The sequence below is a fragment of the Rattus rattus genome, chromosome 9, assembly GCF_011064425.1.
Source record: "Rattus rattus isolate New Zealand chromosome 9, Rrattus_CSIRO_v1, whole genome shotgun sequence".
In the NCBI taxonomy this organism is placed as follows: domain Eukaryota; kingdom Metazoa; phylum Chordata; class Mammalia; order Rodentia; family Muridae; genus Rattus; species Rattus rattus.
In genome coordinates this window covers 3399259-3414667 of record NC_046162.1, presented here as the reverse complement: position 1 = coordinate 3414667, position 15409 = coordinate 3399259, and the positions used below count along the sequence as shown (strand labels likewise).

General features: G+C 46.3%; 1 protein-coding gene across 3 annotated transcripts in view; it reads right to left on the bottom strand.

Moving 5' to 3' along the window:
- Axin1 (axin 1) overlaps positions 1–13845 on the bottom strand; it is a 55150-nt gene extending 41305 nt beyond the window's left edge. For 2 of the 3 annotated variants that reach the window (XM_032914465.1, XM_032914466.1), the window contains exons 1-2: positions 11947–12309; positions 7320–8278 (exon numbers count right to left, since the gene is read on the bottom strand). In XM_032914465.1, coding sequence (XP_032770356.1) covers positions 7320–8278; positions 11947–12006 — 1019 coding nt within the window. In that variant the 5' untranslated portion in view covers positions 12007–12309. Of the gene's footprint in view, positions 1–7319; positions 8279–11946; positions 12310–13750 lie in introns of those variants that run through there. The other variant, XM_032914467.1, reaches the window with a different exon arrangement.
- Between the last annotated feature and the right edge of the window lie 1564 nt (positions 13846–15409).

The window sequence follows — 15409 nt, the reverse complement described above, 5'->3', positions numbered from 1 at the left end:
ACTGTGTACATATGTAAAATGGTTAGAACTAGCTCACTAGAATTTTGCTCTATCCATCAAATGTGTATGAGATATATATGTATGTATATATGTGTATATGTAAATAGTTCGAGCTTGCTCATTAGACTTTTGCTCTGTCCATCAACTGTGTGTATGTATATAAAATGGTTAGAGCTTTCGCTAGAGCTCTGCTCTATTCACTCAAGGTATGAATGTGTATCTGTCTGCATGCATGCATGTATGTATGTATAAAGTTGCTGGAGCTTGATTACTGGAGCTTGCTTGTAGGAGCCTGATACGCTTCAGCCACTAAGTTTGTGTGTATGAGTGTATGAATTTTCTCTCTTTTCTTTCTTGCCATCCCTAGAGTTTAAAGAATTCTGAGTTTCTTGCCAGCCACAGAGATTATCAGCCCCAGATAATTAGCTTTTGCTCCCATGGCAGCACTACCAGGGCTGACCCCACCCCCACCCCATCAGTTGTTGTTAGCAACAACCCCAATCAGTTTAAACTTTTGGTTGTCAAAGCTGGCCTTCAACAGTAAACAGGACTGCCAAAGATATACAGAGAAACTGTCTCCAAAAAAAAATAATTTTCGGGGTTGGGGATTTAGCTCAGTGGTAGAGCGCTTGCCTAGGAAGCGCAAGGCCCTGGGTTCGGTCCTCATCTCCGAAAAAAAGAATCAAAAAAAAAAAAAAAATTTTTTTTTTTCTTTCTCTTTTTGTTGTTTACTTAAGCCATCATCAGAAACACTCAGTACATTAACAGGTAGGCCTAATAGTTAGTTCCTCTAGCAAGAGAGCAAGGACCAGTTACCATGTCTAAAAGATCCTCTTGTTTTCTGAGTGGAGAGAGCTGTGTGGCAGGAACCCAGCCAAGCCACTATACTGTTCCTGTTGTCAACACCATCTGAAGTCCACTCCATGTCAATGGCAGCAGCAACCAAGTCTGACCAGGAGTGTTGGCCTCAAAAAGACATTAGGAAAAGAGCCAGGAGACTCTATGTACAGAGACGGACACAGCTAGCAAGAATGATAATAGCAAACATAAATGTAAGAAGAGATCATTTCAGAAGTTTACTTTAAACCTGATCATCAAGACTTGCCAAAAAAACCCAACCAAAATCAAATGACACTTATGAGCCAGGATCACTTACCAAAGAGAGTAAAACCCAAGTCTGCCAGTTATCATAATCCCCGGACCTGAGTGCCAAGCCATTCAGGAAACTGCCAGGACCCTGCTAACTCACACCTGTTAAAACTCTGGGGCTACAGAGCAGGTACATCAAGCTCACAAGTAATTATTATCCTAGTTCCAGGGAATCCAGCACTCTGGCTTCCAAGTGTACCTTCCTACATGTAGTACACATTCAAACACAACCATCTGTAATGCCCATACAAACATGAAAAATAAGATAATAAAATCTAAGACTGAAAATAACAACAAAAACCCCATCATCTATGCCATTCAAACCTTGGAGAACTAGATCAGTGGGTAATGGAACTAGCTTAGCTGCCAAGCCTGCCAATCTGAGTTCAAACCTCAGGAGTCACATAGTGGAAGGAGAGAACATGCACATATATACAAACACAGAGACACATAAATAAAATTTGAAAAAAGACAAACTGCGGGTAATAAGTGGGTATGGAGGCTCTCTTATAATCCCAGTACTCGGGAAACTGAGATAGGACTGCTGAGTTCAAGACCAGTGTGAGCTAAGAAGTAAAAAGGGATCCAATGTGGTGACACACACCTTTAATCCTAGGACTGGGGAAGAACCAAATGGATTTCTGTGAGTTCAACCTGGTTTACCTAGTAAGTTCCAAGTTGGCCAGGCATACAAGGTGAGTCCTGTGAAAGGGAGGGAGGAAGGAAAGAAGACATAAAGTAAAAAGTTGGGCTGGAGAGATGGCTCAGCAGTTAAGAGCACTGACGACTCTTTCAGAGGTCCTGAGTTCAAATCCCAGCAACCACATGGTGGCTCACAACCATCTGTAATGGGGATCTGATGCCCTCTTCTGGTGTGTCTGAAGATAGCAACAGTGCACCCACATACGTGAAATAAATCTTTAAAAAACAAAAAAGTAAAAGTGTCTGGGAAGATAATTCTACAGTTCAGAGCCCATAACTGAAGTTCAGTCCCTAGCACCCAAGTAAGGTGGTTCATAGAACTTCCTGTAACCATCTCCGGAGTTTCTAATTCCCTCTTCTGGCTTTGTAGGCACTGTGCCCATACTCACAAATGAACAAATAAACCTTTAAAAAGAATTTTTCAGGGCTTTATTTTTACAAAAGTTATTTATTCATTGTATGTGAGTACACTGTAGCTGACTTCAGACATTCCAGAAGAGGACATCGCATCCCATTACAGATGGTTGTGAGCCACCATGTGGTTGCTGGAAATTTTTTTTTTTTTTTTTTTTTTTTTTTTGGGGGGGGGGGGCCGAACCCAGGGGCTCTACCACTTGGCTAAATCCCCAACCCCGGTTGTTGGAAATTGAACTCAGAACCTCTGGAAGAACAATCAGTGCTCTTAACCACTGAGCCATCTCTCCAGCCCTTTTCGGGATTTAAGACAGGGTTTCTGTGCAGCCTTGGCTATCCTGGAACCCACTCTGTAGACCAGGCTGGCCTTGTACTTAGGGATCCACCTATCTCTGTTTCCACTGCCCAGTGCTACCACCACCTGGCTACATCTTAAAACTTCAAAAAGCAACAAAATAACAAAAAAGAGATCAGATATGGTGGCGTATACCTAAAATCTCAAGGTTTGGGACTTAAGAGACAGAAGAGAAAGAAGTTCAAGATCAGCCTTTGCTAAGTGGCAAGTTCTAGACCATGTCTTCAAAATGATCAAAACAGCCGGTTAGTGATTGCACGTACTTTGATCCCAGCACTCTGGAGACAAAGCTAGGCAGATTTCTGTGAGTTCAAGGTCAGCCTGATCTCTACAGTTAGTTCTAGAATAGCTAAGGTTACACAAAGAAACACCTGTCTCAAAACACCAAACAAGACAAAAAAAACGGTGTGTGTGGGGGGAGATACATGAAAAGATGCTGCATGAGCATAATGAATTCAAGAGTATTGTGTGTCTTGTTTTCATGTGAGACTATCACAGATTTGACAGTATCCTCAAATCATCTATATGAAAATCACCATGTATATGCAGTAGCACAAGAGGACAGCAATGGCAACTCCTGCCAAGGCAGAATAGCCACCAACAAGAGCAGAGCAGAGCAGAGCACCAAACCACAGAGACACCAAGCAAGGGGGCGAGTGGCCCAAGTCTGTTGATACCATCTATACCTCATCTGGCTCCTTGCATCTTATTAACATGCCATTCACTGTAAAGCTAACACCCAGGAAGATTTAGTTCCAGGGCCTCCTTCCTAGTGAACACTTGCTAGTCATCTATTCTGTATCAACTTTTCTTTTCCCAATTCCTATCAGCCCCAATCTTCTTTTAGAGGACCCTCCCCCATTACCTGTACCACTACTGGGGAACAGTCATGCTGTCTGGGTAAAGTTCCCCACTTTCCTTACTGGATGGCCCTACTTGGCTTAAGTGTAACAGCACATAATCAGGCTCTAAGTCCGTGGATCTCAATCATCCTAACCTGCAACCTCATGCTGTATTGGCTCCAACCATAAAATTATATTTGCTGCTCCTTCATAACTGTAATCTTGCTACTATTATGAATCGTAATGCAAATAGCTGTATTTTTCAATGGTCTTAGGTGACCCCTATGAAGAGGTCACTTGACAACCCCCAAAGGGGTCACGACCCACAAGTTCAGAATGCTCTAAGCATTCAAGGACTGGCAGGACATAGCAGCAAAATTGTTCCCTACTATGAGCCAGTGAAGAGCCTTCCTTCACTGGTGTGGGAAAGTCTTGTAATCAAGGGTAGTTAAGAGCATATGTTCACAGAGGTAGCCACCTCCACAAGGGACCCCAAGTGGGTTGTCAAAAAAAAGCAGGTTCATTAAACTATAAAGAAAAGTGCTAGTCAGATGTGGCACACGAACTTTAGTCCTAGCAGTCATGAGGCAAAAGCAGAAGAGGAATCTCTGAGGGTTTGAGACCTACCTGGTCTACAAAGAGTACTAAATTTGCCAGAGCTAAATAGTGAGACCTTGTCTCAAAAACAAAAAAGGAAGAGGAAGAGGAGGGAAAGGAGGAAGAGGAGGAAGAGGAAGAAGAGGAAGAAGAAGAAAAAGAAAAGTGTTGAATTTCTGATCAAAGCACATGAAACACTAGCCAACTAAGTCAAAAATTAATCCCAGTAGACTGGATTTTCTTTTCTTTCTTTTTTTTGTTTCGTTCTTTTTTTTTTGGAGTTGGGGACCGAACCCAGGGCCTTGCACTTGCTAGGCAAGCGCTCTACCACTGAGCTAAATCCCCAACCCCCTAGACTGGATTTTCTTATTCCCAATCTAGTGCTTCCTAATTATAGCCCACTGCATGAAAGGCAGAATGTATTCAAATATGAAAGTTGGTGGGGGGTGTAAATTACTGGTAAGCACTTGCCTCTAATGCATGAGGTCTTAAATAAAATCACTAACATTGAAAACAAAAACATGAAAAAATACCAACAAAAGACATGTTGGAAATGAGGTGTGATGGAACCTGCCTGTAACCTCAGCACAGAAGTAATTCAAGGTCATCCTCAGCTATACAGCACATTAAAGGGCTCTAAAAGACCTTGTTTCAAAAACTGAACACACTGAGAATGTAGTTCAATTGATCACATGTCTGTCAACATCCACGGCTTCCAGTTTAATCTTCAGCACTGCGTAAACTGTTGGCACATGCCTGTGACCCCAGGATTCTAGAGGTTGAGGCAGGAGAAGCTCAAGTCATTCTCAGTTACATAGGGAATTTTTGAGGCCTACCTGGGATGAATAAGAACTTGTCTCCAAAACAAAACAAATTGTCCTTTAAAATCTTGCTAAGTGGGGTTGGGGATTTAGCTCAGAGGTAGAGCGCTTGCCTAGGGAAGGCGCAAGGCCCTGGGTTCGATCCCAGCTCGAAAAAAAGAACCAAAAAAAAAAAAAAAAAAAAAATCGTGCTAAGTAAATAGCACTTGGCTAATGACAATGAATAAAAACAGTACATATTGAACTGTGTCTCTTGAACTAAAGAAGTGTTAATTCTGTGGCTTTGTAAGTGACCAATTTTAATTTCTTTGTGTTCACAGTAAACTTAAAGAAGAGCCCTGGTCTGTGTCCATGTACAAACCGCCCCCAACACCCCAGGACTTCTTGTGTAGCCCTGGCTGTCCTGCAACTAGCTCAGTAAACTCAAGAGATCCCCCTGCCTCTGCTTCCCTGAGTGTTAGGATTAAAGGTGTGTGCCAACACATCTGACTACTGCTTTTCTTCAGAATTCAATGAACCTCCTTTCTTGAGAACCCACTTGACTTAATCCCTGAGCCACCACACCCAGCTCAGTCCTGGTTCTAAACAACAATTACCTCAACGTCTGGAAATGGTTTTCAGGCTGGGAACAATAGTAAATTCGGTATCTAATCATCAGTTCTAGGGAAATAAGCAAAAAAACGCAAACTCTGCTCACAAGTGCAGTAAGTACCAATCCAGCCAATCCAGCCTCCTGTAACCACAATGATTCTGAATTTAAAAAACAGTAACGCTTGGTCTGATAAGACAGTTCAGCAGGGAAAGGGGTCTGTCACCAAGCCTAATGACCACATTCAATCCACAGAACACACAGGATTAAAAATGCCCCGTATAAGGAGTTTCTCTTACCACATATTAGCCACCTGAGCCTGAAGTCAGTGCCTCCCCCATCTACATATAAGGTGGATGGACACACACACAAACACACACGCACCACAAATAAGTGTTAAAAAAACTTTTTTTATAGAGAAAGATGAAGAAACAAGTTTCAAAGCTATGCTCTCTTCTGGAGAGCACCGCCATGCTGCTCAAGTTGCATACATCAGAACACACAATCAGAACTCCCTTCAGCAGATCACGCCATGGAGGGAAAAGGTCCAATTCTAGAAATCCAAGCACAGCCATCAGGAGTTTCTGAACCCTCCAACAACTGTCTACACAGACTAAACTGCCCCACTACTGTCTCATCCTCCAGAAAGAATCCAAAGTACTGACTAAAAAATTATTAGCAAGATGTGGGAGGGAGTAGAATGATGGGTTAAAAGTTAAAAGTATGGGGGTTGGGGATTTAGCTCAGTGGTAGAGCACTTGCCTAGCAAGCGCAAGGCCCTGAGTTCGGTCCCCAGCTCTGAAAAAAAAAAAGAAAAAGAAAAAGAAAAGTTAAAAGTATTTGTTGTTCTTATAGAGGGCATGAGTTGATTCCCAGCACCTATGTGGTGGCTCACAACCATCTGTTAACTCCAGTCTCAGGGGATCTGACACCCCCTTCTGACTTCTGTGGGCAGCAGGCACATACATGGTGCACATACATATGCACATACATACATACAAAACACTCATCCCCATAAAAAACTAAATGAATCTAAAATAAAAATAAAGTAATTATAATTATCTATGTATTTGAATGTATTTCCCTCTCATTATTAAGGGTTAAGATCCTTCTATGCAAGAAGACATGAATTTTGTGCTCAATGGTAAAGTTTAAACATTATGACTTCTGGGCTAGAGAGATAGCTCAGTGGTTAAGAGCACTGATTGCTCTTCCAGAGGTTCTGAGTTCAAATCCCAGCAACCACATGGTGACTCACAACCATCTGTAATGAGATCTAATGCCCTTTTCTGGTGTGTTTGAAGATAACTACAGTGTACTTATATATAATGAATAAATAAATCTTTAAAAAAAAACCAAACCAAACCATTATAGCTTCTAAGAATTCTCACGCTTCTAGTAATTCACAAGCCATATGTTTATAATTCACAAAGCCCTATATTTAGTAGTACACGTGTTACTAAAGAGGGAACTCAAGAGTTTCCTCCATGCTATGCAAGAACTCTCCTAAGCCTTTACCCTTTTTCATTTTGAATCTCTACAAGTTGCCCAGAATGACACACAATTTTTCGATTCTCCTACCTCAGCTTCCCAAGTGGGTGGGATTACACCTGGCAAGTCTTGTTTGTTGCGTTCTCAATGCCACAAAATATAAGAAGGTATCTAATAACAAGTATGAAGTATCTAAGTAGGAAATAAAACTATAATTCAGCAGCAGCAGCAGCAGCAGCAGCAGCAGAGATCTCAGCTGGGGTTAAAAACAAGGCCACCTGTTACCAACACCTTTCCCTCGCTCCTTTGCCAGGTCTCTGAGCTGTGTAGAGAAAATGGACACCCTGTGCCGAACTCACCTGAGCTCTCTGCCTTCGTTGTACCGTCTACTTGAGGGGGCCCTCGGGGCAGCAGTCTCCAATAGCAGCTTCTGGGTGAGCCTGCTGGGGGGGACAGAGTCTCGGCCATCATCCTCATCTGCATCTTGGTCACATTTCCATTCTTCATCTTCATTCAAAGTGGGCAAGTATCCAGACATGCCCTTCCCTGTCCCGGACCCTGAGCTCTGGTCACTGCAGACCTTTGGACTTTCTGAGCCTGTCCTTGTGTACTCCAAATAAATGTCAGACTTAAGGAAGGAAGGGTAGGTATTCTCCTCCATGGTGGACTGGATTTCTGTCTGTGCCTGGTCAAACATGGCAGGATCGATCTGCTGCTTCATGACACAGTCCTTTATGAAGCTCTTAGTGGCTGGCTTGGTTTGTCTGGACACAATGCCATTGCTATCCAGGATGTACTTTCGGTAGATGGCTCTTGCTAGCTTCAGCCTCTTTTCCTCATTTGAGTCACAAGGCTCAAGCTTTCTGAAGCCACTGCAGGCAAACCAGAAGTCCAGCAGGTCAGCACAGCCCTCCTGCTTCAGGAAAGTCCTGAACAGGCTGATCCCATCTTGGTCATCCAGTAAGGAATGCAGTGACTCAGCCCACCTCAAGTATGGTGGGGTGGGGGAGGCACTGCCCTCAGGCTCATATCCCAGATCCAGATCTGAACGTCTTGGGGTGGCTGTTGAGGTCTCACTTTTAATGCTGGTACCTTTCCCAGAGCAGAAACTGTGGTTGACAGGCCTCGAATCAGTGGATACCAGTTCTCCCTCTTCTCCAGGCACTGGGGGCCGGGGGGCATCTTCAGTGAAACTTGCTCCGAGGTCCAAGGGGAAACCCTGCTCCTGGACATTCATTTTGGGACTCTGCATCAGTGAACAATGAGCGCTGCACCCTAATACCTCAGTACTTACAGCTCCCAAGGGAATCAATCTCTCCTGTTAAAACCATTAAGAGGACAAGGATTAGGAAAGGTGGTCCATGGAAACACCAGAGGTTCTCTTGAGATGTGCAGGGATGCCCTCCCACTCCCACTTGGAGCAGAGACTCAGTGCAGACTTCCAGCAGAGACATATTTTGGCCACAATTTTTGCTCTATCATTAAGGCAATTTCTGGAACTTTTACAAGACTGCCTCTCACACTAAGTGAAAGCCTGGATCATGGGGGACATCTCTCCTTCAAAGGATGCCTTCAGTGGTAAGGCCTGAAGATCACCCATCCTGGCTAAAGAAATGAATGTCAAGAGGACAAGAAAGCTAGAAAAAGGTGCCTCTGTCCCCAGTCACCAGCATCACATCAGTAAGTTGGTCCCTCATCCATGAAGACAATCACCACACTTGCCCTAGTGACACTCAGAAACAAAGAAAGGCACACTACAGATCCTCAGGTAGACAGGCATAGGGCAAGTTTAACAGAGTCTCTATTTTCTGTCTATTCTATTATTTTTCATACTTGGCATGCCTTATGAGCAACCACACAGCAAGATGTCCTTCCAGCTCTCAACAAGTAAGAGATCAAGTGATCATAGGCTGGCTACCTTGCACACCTTGGACCAGTGATGGAAGGACACAGTCCACACTCAGAGGCATCTATGCATTGTCTACACAGATAACTTTAGAGATTCAGAAAGCTGTACTTGGCTGCTAATTTCTCTCTTACAAGAAGATTCCCTTCTGATAGCATATGGTGACTTTGGAAAGACAGAAAAGGTACAGAAAAAAAAAATCAGTTACAAATACAAGTATGCTTTTTCAATAAAGAAGCATACAAGAAATGTGATTTAGCTCCGCCAAGTGAAAACTGTACCACCTATACCTTTGTTGCCGTGTGGGGTGTGCAAAAGGGAGCAAATTTGTTCAAATTTGGATAGGACCCTGCTATGATCTCTGGTCCTTTCTGCTACATCTGATATATCTCAACATATCCAAAGGGGAGACAGCAACAAAGCCCCAATTGGTCCCAGCTAAAGTGAACTAGAGAGGCATATGTCAGGGTCAGGTAACCGGAACAAAATGAATCCTAAAAACAAAAGACAGGCATCATGGTTCATGCTTGTACTCTCAGCACTCAGGAGACTGAGGCAAGAAGACGATCATCCTGAGTCAAGGCTAGCCTGGGTTATAAAATGAGAACCCGTCTCAATAAATAAATAAAGTCAGTGTATTGACACAAATCTATCATCTCAGCACTTGAAAAAATGAGGGAGAATTCAAGGCTCGATCGAGAGTTCAGGGTCAGCCAGATGGTGGGTGGTCCCTGAACTTGGGAGGTTAAGAGAGGTGAATCTCTGAGTTCAAGGCCCACCTGGTCTACAGAGCAGCCAGAGTTCCAGAACAGCCAGGACTATAGAGAGAAACCTTGTCTCAAAAATAAAACAAATGAAAGAGTTCAAGGTCATGGGCTGGGGATGTAGCTCAGATGGCAGAGTGTTGCCTAGCAAGCTTGAGGCCTGGGATTCATCCCCAGATCCCCAATACTGCATAAAATGAGAGTGTGGAGGTAGAAGCAGAAGGATGAGGAATTCAAGGTTATTCTTGGCTACATCAGAGTTGGAGGGCAGTCTGGGGTACAAGAGACAACAAAAACAAAAAACATGATACACATCAACAACCAAAAAGGGAGATGCTGTCCTTGGTCACCATTCTACAGTGCTGAGCCCTGACTTCCATGAAATCCATCTTTTGTTCATTCTCACACAATACACACTTTACCTGCTAACAATGCTGATGACTAGATTACTAATGGCTAGAAGGAAGAGGCATGTACAAATAAAAGATGGGTCACAATTATGATATTTCTGCAACTAATGACTTCTTAGGTAAGCTATAATCTCAGCCTCAGCAGGATCAGCCTGTTTCTTAAGGTCACAGCCCCGATGACTGTGGTCTCCTGCTGCTCACAGACCTCCTATACCTCTCCTTAACTTAGTCACTTTCTGGGAGTTCTGTCTACATGTGGTAAGCACCTTGGACATCTGAAACACCACAGCAGCCCATCATGTCTCCTTGCTCTTATCTAAGATATCATCATAGGAAAGAGGGGCCTGCACTCCTGCCACCTGTCCCTGAACATCAACATTCCCACAAATAACTAACATTAAAACAGCCCAATTTCCAATAATCCCTGGGCTCCCACAGAGGACACCTAACAGGTAAGGCACACAGAAATACCACACAAAAAGCAGCTATGATAATTCAATAAGTCTAAAACCCATAGCACCAAATCCAGCCTCAAACCTGCAACCAACACTTATAAAGTGACTCCATAAAGGTAATATACAAGTCTGACACACACACACACACACACACACACACACACACACACACACACACACACACACTAGAGTATAAGCTTATGATTTAGGTTGAATGTGAAAATAATATGACTAGCATTTTACTAATGAGCCATTGATTAAATTCTTGAAAGGTCAGGGTTCTCATTTCATATCTAATCCAGTCACCCATCAAATAAAGTCTTTTTTTTTGGGGGGGGGGGAGCTGAGGACTGAACCCAGAGCCTTGCGCTTGCTAGGCAAGCGCTCTACCACTAAGCTAAATCCCCAACCCCTTCAAATAAAGTCTTAATGGACAATATAACCCACTTTGTTTCTCCAAAAGATGTAGCACAAGTCAATACTGCTGAAAAAGCAAACAAAATCCCTGTGCTTCATATACTTTCTTGATCCTGAAGTGAAGCTCTAAGACTGAAATCAGCCAGTACTGCCTCTCTCAGGTAAAGTCAGACTCCCATGTTCTCCAAACTGGCTGTGAGTAAAGGGACTTGTCAGAGTAAAAGGGAAAAATGCACACGTTTATCTTGAAGATGAGCTGAGAAAAATCCTTAGGTTTTTTTTTTTTCTTTCTATTTTCTTTATGCCCAACTAAAAATGTGCACTTTGGGTTTCGGTTGGGAGGGGGGTGTTTTGTTTTGGGGGAGCATAAGTAAGGCAATGGACACCAGAACAAGTGGGTATTTGGCCAGTCAAACCACACCATAGAGTGCCCTCCTTGGATTGTTCTTACTTGACCCTACTTTACTTTTTCATAGGGATTAGGATGATGTGAAGGAAGGACACACACACCCAGTTCGGAGGACACAAACATAGTCTACCACCAGCAGCTCCTCAGCACCAACTCACCCACATCCTAAACCAGTCCCCGACCCATGAACAAGTATACCACGCTCAGCAGACACACACCTAACTGTAGACCATTCTTAGAATCCTTGGTTTTCCGTACTCCCTTGTCCTGTTCACACAGGCCTTTGCTCTCCTCATGCCCTACTATCATCCCGTCCCTAGCACATCGCCCCCCCAAAGCCCTTCTCCCCAATATGTCTAGCATACCAGGCAGTCCCCACGCCTCTACACATACTGCGGAACCTGCCACCTCTCCTGCTTAGCGTCCGCTTGGAGCTCTGTTCTCCCTACACCGGGCACAACCTCGCACAGCGCGGGCCACGCTCCGACACGCCTCCCGCCCGCAACCCGCGCGCCCCTCTCTTCCGGGTCCGCGTACGCCGGCCTAGCGCGGCCTACTCCCGCAGCCCCGGGCAGCAGGCCTCCGCGCCACAGGAGCGCGCCCGCCGGCTCCCACTACTCACCACCAGGCGCGGCGGCTGTGGAGGCGCGGCCCGGGGCCTGGCTCCCGGCCCGGCGAGGCCCATGCGCTCAGCGGCGGCTCAGCGGGCGGGCCACGGCGGGGGCGCGGCCCTGAGGGGCCCCCATCGCGGCGGCGGCGACGGCTCGGCGACCCGTGGCCTGGAGGCGGCGCGAGGCAGGCCGCAGAGCGCCGCCAAGACCCGCTGTTCACTCTCACCAGCCCACTCTGGAAGGAGGCTCCAGCCCGACCCCGGCAGGCTCTTGCGGCGGCGGCGGCACCGGCCGCAACGGCCGCAAGCGCTTCCCTGAGCCGGGAGCCCAGAGCCCTGAAGCCCAGGCCCGAGCGCCCCCGCCGGCGCCGCCCGGAAGTGCGGGGGCGGGGCCGTGGTGTGGGGCGGGACTGCTGTGGAGGCTGGGTCTCTGTGAGAAAGCAGAACCACGGTGTGGGGCGGAGCTTCTAACATGGGCGGGGTGGGAGGGTGAAGACCAGAAGAGTAAGGGGCAGGGTCTTGAGTGAGAGGCGGGGCTGCGGCGTACTCAAGATTGGAAGGAAACGGGAGCCAAGCAGTGTCTTGCGGTGGTGGAGGCGGGGCGTGAACTAGGAGCGCCGCCTGAACGTAGTCGCGGAGGATGCCCAATGGGGCCGCGACTACTGCTCGTCCCGAAAGGTGGCATGGGAAACAGCCCTGAGCGCGCTCAACAACCTCGGCCATCACCGAACCCTAGGCCAGTACACTGAAGGCAGACCACCTATGTCTGGTCGCAAACGCTACCCTGAAACGGCCTCTGGGTAACCGGACCTCTCCACACAAACACACACATAACAGATATACGGTCCCCCAAAGCAGCTCTTGCTGAGTCTGAAGACGCAACGAGCCAACTCCATGATGCCCCACCACAGGCTTATGTACACGAGGCCACAGTATCAGGAACATGGATACCCAGCTCTCTACTTGACAGGCCTCAACCCTCGGTCAGCCACGCCCCAAGAAGATGGATGTGTACACAAGGAATTACTGCACTTAAGAATGTCATCTACCAGTCAAATCGGGACTCTGGAGCACAATCGGACACCTCTCAGGTAGTCCATTTTACAGACAAGAGGTTGCAACCCAAGCTCAGTACACACCCACCCAATGCTTCACCTTGACCAGAGTAGTCCTGGTACCCAAATTCTTTCAGAACCTCTCCAGTTATCTATCCTGGCTGCATCCGCACTTGCCCATCTACATGCTTTTAGTGCCTACATCTACATGCTGCTAGTGCCACTATTATGTTTTATTCTGGGCATTGTTCTCCCTTGTTGCCTGGTCCCTTATCCATCATGGCTTCCAGGCAAAAGCAGTAGTATTGGCTTAGGACTCTAAACCCACAGGCCATCTTCCACCCAGCTGCTTGAAGTGATCCTAACCCTGCCACCTGTCTCTTGAGAGGACTTAGCACAGTGCTGAGGCCCAGAATTACTATGTATAGAGAAGGAACCACTTGAACTATAGCTACTAGGGTGACCTAGCCTGCCAAATTCCTCTCATTGACCCATCACTGAGCCTCAGGATTGGGGCTGGGGTATACAGTGCTAAGCCAACACAGCCCCACTCAAATCCCAGGACAGGTTTCCTGTCCACATCTGTCCAACTGATGCAGCCCCAGGTCCCGGGCCCTCCAGGCTGGAGAGTCCCTAGCAGCCCATGTCCCAGACCATTCAGCCTCATATCATTTAGAAGAACCAATCATGGCCACTGAGTGAGCAGTGGATAGCCTTGGCCTTGGGCTTCCTCCCCACTCCCAAACCCGGGCCCCAACGCTTGCCTTGATTTTGTAGAGCTGCTGCTGCGGCCAGGCCAGGCTCTCGGGATCAAGTCCACGTCCATCCTCCTGCTAGCCCACGGTGGTAGGTATCCCCAAGCCCTGGGACCAGAAGAGGACCCTCGGGCCTCCAGCTCCTCGGGACCCCTGCCCTGCAGGGACAGGAAGGGAATCAGGAAGCCTGGAGGAAACGCAACAGCCTGCTAAGGAGGGCTGTGGGGGTGTGGTGGGGGAGAAATTATAAATAGGGGGTGAAAGAGCTAAATTATAAAGACCTTGGGGTTGGGGATTTAGCTCAGTGGTAGAGCGCTTGCCTAGGAAGCACAAGGCCCTGGGTTCGATCCCCAGCTCTGAAAAAAAAACCAGAAAAAATAAATAAATAAAGACCTTGAGGGGACTTCTGCAATGGGGGGGGGGGTTAAGGACAGCACCTAGGAGCCTTCCTTCTGAGAGATAGGGACCTTAAACTACAAATGCAATATCCTTTGCTCCATCCACAATTGCCATTAGCAGCTTTAACTTTATTTTCATGGCATTTGTTCAGGTTTCTTGGTCAGGAATCAAAGAGTTCCAAAAACCCAAACTCATGAGCAGAAATTATTTTCTTCAATGTAGACATAGAAATGCTTTTTGTTTAAAAAAAGATTATTTATTTTATGTATGTGAGCACACTGTAGCTGTCTTCAGACACACCAGAAGAGGGCATCGGATCCCATTACAAATGTTGTGAGCCACCATGGGGTTGCTAGGAATTGGAACTCAGAACCTCTGGAAGAGCCATCTCTCCAGCCTGACATAGGAATACTTTTTTTAAAAAAGATTTATTATGTAGTGTTCTGCCTGCATGCCAGAAGAGGGCGCCAAGATCACATTACAGGTGGTTGTGAGCCACTGTGTCGTTGCTGGGAATTGAACTCAGGCTCTCTGGAAGCGAAGTCAGTGCATTCAACCTCTGAACAATCTGTCTCTCCTAGGAATACTTTTAAATAAAGTGATACAAAGAAGGTCACCGGGAACCACCTGACATGCATGCAACAGAGGGTCTGGCCCAGAGATACACTGCAGGAAAATGCACAGCAGAAAGCCAGCGGCAGACATGAATGGTCACTGTCGATGTCACAGCTCAGGAAAAGAGGGACCATTTTGATCCTCAATTCTAGGGGAAGAGGGGCTTCAGGCTCAACTGGTTTCTGTCTGTCCCTTGCCCCCTCTACCCAGTGCAGAAGTGTAGTAGGTAGTGGTAGGATGCAACTGAATTCCTTGTAGTCTCATATGTCTTATCTGCCATTCTAGAATACAGCAACCATCTGGACCCAATGTGACCCAGAATGCTCAGAGGACTTAGGTGGCCCAATTCCCTCCCTCTGTCAACCAGCTACCTTCCTGCCCTAGCCGAACCCCAGCTTATGTTTTCCCCCACCCTCCACCCCCCGAATGAATCTTCTTTCCCATCATTTCTGAGATTAGGGTTGAGGAGTTCAGGTGTGGGAGTGTGGTGTCCAGGACCTCTTTGCTATAAGGATAGTGAGTTGCAGCAGTGAGAAAAGTCGTAATGGCACAAACACAGATGCTAATTTTTGTATCAGAGAATAAATATCTATGAAAGCAGGAAGAGCTTATCAAAGAGGGCTCATGTAGGTCCCTGGAGAATAAGCAGTGTCT